Genomic DNA, 5,000 nt, shown 5'->3' on the forward strand with positions numbered 1-5,000 from the left:
AGAAAAATAGCAATTAACTCCTGCAACTGATACCCCTATGAACTCTGGCAATTAAAATAATACTAAAAATCTAATACCCTTAAAAGACATTTAGCAACATAATTCACAAATAAGCGAACATCGCTCCTTTCCTCACACATGACACCATGGATGCATATAATTGAAATGGCAATCCCATCTAGAATTTTTTTCTAGGTAAAAGTGACAGTTTGGAAATCAAGGAGAATGGAGAATAGCCCCGTTGATTTAAATTTATTAAAGATTTAAAACAAAAGCAGACATCAATGGCTTGTTTACCAACACACAACATGCATCCCTTCTACATGCTCACATCACAATAAATAAAGGAGACAGGTCTAACTCGCCATCTTAACTTATGCTGGTCACATCAATTTGACTTGCTTTTTCTCCCTTTCCTCTCTTTTTTTATATAGTCTGATGAGTGCCTGGGTGCCTGATGAAATGGCCTATTGCTGAGGGACAGAGGTGCCAGCCATGGGACTGTTACTTAATTTTAGGTGACCAGCCAGCCTACAATCACCTGACCTCCATTTCCTGATTTGATCACTCAATTTAGCAATTTCTACTCTGGATACTAATGTGAAGGCTCAAGGACAGTGCCCAGGATGTGTGGATTGCCACCCATGGCTGAACAGCTTCTGGTCATCCAGCCTTCATGTAAGGATTTCGGTGTTAACTACAAGTATGCATGCATTTTCACTGTTACTTACTTCGGATTGATTGTACCTCCTAAATCAATGCCATCCATATCCTTGCTCTATCAACCATAATTTAAACATAAAAGATGTACTCTCATATTTAAAAAATAATTATACATCATAGTGCAACATTTAGCTTGAAAGGTAAGCAAATTGCTGGACCTTACAAACACCTGGAGTGAATTTCGTCTACATTGGCTTTCCTGTGATCAACTAATCCCCAAGTATTAGTATCTCAATTTTCCAGTAATTAACAAGTTTGTGAGCCCCTATCTTCCATTATTGACATAGTGAAATTATATATAAAACTGATAATTTCATAGTAAAACCCATCTTGCTTCCTCATGCATCTCATCCTTAACTTATTTTGCCAAAACCTTTTTTGACAGAACTAACATGCCGGTACACGTAATGGCAAGTAAACTGGAAGTTTGCTGGCAGAAAATGAAATAATCTCTTGTCCTGCTCACTGCAAACACACTAATTTGTCTACGATGTGTACAGCATTATTTCACAACAATTTTACCTGAAGATCAGATTCATCTGCACCAGGTTGATCATCACCATCATTTGTTTGAGCATTTTTTGGATTATCCAGTGAAAAAAATTCCCTTACATCAGGACTGTAAAATCAAAAATTAAAGTATTTTTTAGTCTGAGGTTACAAGCTAAAAGCCTCTAGAAACTCTGAAAGCTTCCAAGGTGCTCTGCCTTCAAAGAACAGCAACATGTTAGTTTATGTGTACGGGAAAAGTGTCAGCGGGCAATTTAATGCTTCACAAATATTGGCATCACATTTTGAAACCAACCATGGATCCTTGAGAAATAAGAAAAATTTGATGCCTTTGATAAATGGTCTCTGAGTAGCACATTCTGGCCATGAAATTCAAAGTACGTTGCTATCCATGAAATTAACTTAGTAACAGGTGGACACAAACAAGCAAGGTTTACAGGTTGTGTTGTGGGTGTGGAAGGAGGGCCACCCTGCTTCAGCTGAGGGAACAAGTTAACGGTTTCACTTCTTGGACAAGACCAACATCAATACATTAAATTTTGTCTTCAAGAAGTTCCATGTGCCATTAACTTCAACGCTGAAAATTTGGCCACAGCTCGGTTACATGAAAATGGACCAAGATGTTGTCAACCCAGCTTTCACTCCTCAACCCTCCCTCACTGACAAGCAAAAACATCTGGAGTCAAGAGTCACTCTTAATAAGGAAAGTGAGTTTTTCCACTGGCTGAGGGACAAATAAAGCAGAAAATGTTTTCTCACACACAGCAGGGGGAATGGGGTCACCTGTGTGGGGGGTCTTCAGGTAACATGGTTTGTTGGTGGCTCAGTTTTTTTTTTTGTTTTTTTTTTTCATCTTTCATTGCCTGACCTTCCCCTCCCACCCAACCCTCGTGAGTCTTTTCAGTTCAGCTTTGTAGGTTTTTTTAGCATCTTTATCACATTCCATTCAGTTTTTAAATAGTACTAAAGTACGTCTTTTATGATATATTTATTACGTTTTGGTTGTGTTAATAAAGGTTGGGTGGGATCATGGTGTGTCGGTCGGCTTGCTTGGCTCCCAGTAACGAGTGAGAAGTGCCAATCAGAGTAAACACTAAACCAAATGCATGGTCCAATATTGAACAGCAACTTACTGGTCAATGGCTTTTGGATGATTCATAATCTTCTGTGTGACATCATTAAGACCCTCTCGCCTAATCTTGATAAATTCTGAGGGACAGAAAAACACACAAAAATGAAAAATTGGATTCCCAATACCTGTACACGCACAGAATATCACTGACCCTGCTTCATACACCTACACATACATGTATTATGACTAGACAATAAGGGTCTTCAACATAACTGCACATCAATGGCCTAAAAGGAACACCTGTGAATGGCTGGTTATCCAAATAACCCAACCATAAGAAGCATGTGGTCATTTAGGCATCCCTCACAAGGAATTAATGGAGTGCAAGCACCAAAAATAATAATCAATAGATTGGAATGATGAAGTTGAGTCATTCCTTGAGGATTTCTTTGATCTCTTAGGACTTGAGGCTTTGGTTGGAACAAGAACCCTCGCTTCCCCCTGGCCAAGTTCAACCAGACAAAAAGGCAGTTTACAGATGTATGACCAGAAAAACTTTTAAAGAAGAGACACTGTAGACAGGTTACTTTTGTCCTTGAGGCCATTTAAAGGCAGATGCATGCTGCAAATCCCCTACACCCTCCCCTCTCCCAAAGACAAAAGCATCAAACCCCACCGGGCCAAAGTTGTCTCTGGATACGTGAGCCTCCACAGCAAGCTACAATAATGCAGACTACCACATGCTTTCAAAATAGCTTACCAGGATCAAAGTTATTTCCAAGCAGTCTTTTACCAGGAAGCTTTATGTGTAAATCAGGATAAATTTTCTTGAGCTATGAAGAAAAAGTAGGCAAATCTGTAATCTACAGTAAAGTGATCTTAAACTTGTAAGGCTGGGTGATAAGTTTATCCCAAGGACGTCAAACACCAAGATTGACTTGAATGATATTGTGGTTAGGTTATAACAGTCTGTCTTATTCCACTTCATAGTTCTGTGTATTTGTCGTGCTTTATGCCAATTTTCCAATATCAGTATACTGTGCCATCTAACAAAAGCCACTGCTTCTTTCTCTTGCATCAAAAGAGATTTCTGTTTCCTTAGGATCATTTTCATATAATTGGTACTTTTGATATTAATGGAATTAATGAAAACCACCCATAACATGGTCATACCTTATCACACATTTGATGAAATTCATTGTATCTTCGAAAAATAAAGTAGCTCCTTCCATCAGGCAATTTAATGAGGACTTTGTACACCTAAAGAGATAACAAAAGCCAAAAAGGTGATGAAAATCTCACCACTAATGGAGAGCCATTGCAGAAGGGACATGTCATAGATTGCGGTACATGTATGTTTTATTTGGTGACTATAGTCATTGTTATTTGAGCCAGGTTGTTAATGAAGCCCCAAGATCTCAGCCTGCCTGAAGCTTGGTTTGGAAACCATTTGATGGGAAATTCAGGACTACAATCAGCTGGGCTAGTGAATCATTTCTGAGGATCTTTCTATCCAGCCCTTGTCTTTTCTTATTACTCTTCCGTTGGGTTGGAAGTTCAAATCTGATCTCGCTCAGGCTTTTCTGAGTTCTAGTTGGTCATTGTGAACAGATTCACTCTCTGAGGTACTTCATAAAACATGCGCAGAGAAGCTGACATGAACATTGAATGTGAATCATTAAGGATCATGATTAACGATTGAAAATTCTCTAACATGAATATATAATTATTGTTACAGTATTGGTTGGTAAAAAGAGGCCATCTTTGAATATTGTGGAACAGGCAAGCATCTAGTGTGTTACAAGTTCAAGCTCGCATTACTGATTTACATAGGTTGGGCTTCCTATTTATGCCTTAATATTAAATACTTCAGCCAATAAGCAAAGCTAAGCTTAACTGCATTATGAAACATAGGCCGGGAAAGATGATTTCCATCATTAAAAAGAATTCTCTATGTTTCTGGAGTAAGATTAACCCATTCAGACCTCAAACCCCAAAGGACACCCCCCCCCCCCCCCCAACCCCCCTTTGACAAGTAAAATCATCTGGCGGTAGACGGAGTAAAATCTATTAAGTCTCACTCTCAGGGGTCAATGGGTTAACAAATAAAGAAATATATTTTCAAGTGCTAATAATTGCCATTACAGTGACATAATTTAAACGCTACAAGTCCACCTCTGCCAGTTGACAGTTACAAGTGACAACTAACAATAATAAGCAAAGCACTTTGTGAAAATTTATTATTAATAAAATTTACTCATCCAAAAAATCACCTACTTATTGCAAGAACAAAAACGAATTTGCTCTTTGGCACTTTACCTCTGGTATACTTTAGTTTAAATAACAAATTTACATCCCAAGGGTTTCAATAATTTTGAAGTTTGCAACAGGTTTGAGTAAAGTAACCGACTATTATCAGGTTAAAGTGAACTTTACTGTTAAGTTTGAAAGAATCTAGCTGTCTTGAATTACCTTAATTTAGGGGAAAACCACCCAACTTCTTGGAGTGACGTAGACAATGCTTTTCACCAGCTGTCAGTAACTATTAACATTTTTAAAAATTCCAAAAACCATCAATTGAAATGTTCTTCTTGTCCTGAAACCACTGCTGGCCTACAGCAAACTAATACTGATTTTCAAGCATACATCGTATTCTTCGATTATGGTTCACTGATGGTGTAAATGCTTTCATCAT

General features: G+C 38.1%; 1 protein-coding gene across 1 annotated transcript in view; it reads right to left on the reverse strand.

Annotated features, from left to right (window-relative positions):
* Positions 1-5,000, reverse strand: part of LOC137977857 (serine/threonine-protein kinase Sgk1-like) — a 19,766-nt gene that overhangs the window by 12,609 nt on the left and 2,157 nt on the right. Inside the window, exons 2-6 of the mRNA XM_068825202.1 lie at positions 3,479-3,565; positions 3,066-3,138; positions 2,367-2,442; positions 1,246-1,342; positions 732-778 (exon numbers count right to left, since the gene is read on the reverse strand). Of these exons, the coding sequence (XP_068681303.1) occupies positions 732-778; positions 1,246-1,342; positions 2,367-2,442; positions 3,066-3,138; positions 3,479-3,565 (380 nt within the window). The remainder of the gene's footprint in view (positions 1-731; positions 779-1,245; positions 1,343-2,366; positions 2,443-3,065; positions 3,139-3,478; positions 3,566-5,000) is intronic.

Source organism: Montipora foliosa, chromosome 11, assembly GCF_036669935.1.
Source record: "Montipora foliosa isolate CH-2021 chromosome 11, ASM3666993v2, whole genome shotgun sequence".
Classification (NCBI taxonomy): Eukaryota; Metazoa; Cnidaria; class Anthozoa; order Scleractinia; family Acroporidae; genus Montipora; species Montipora foliosa.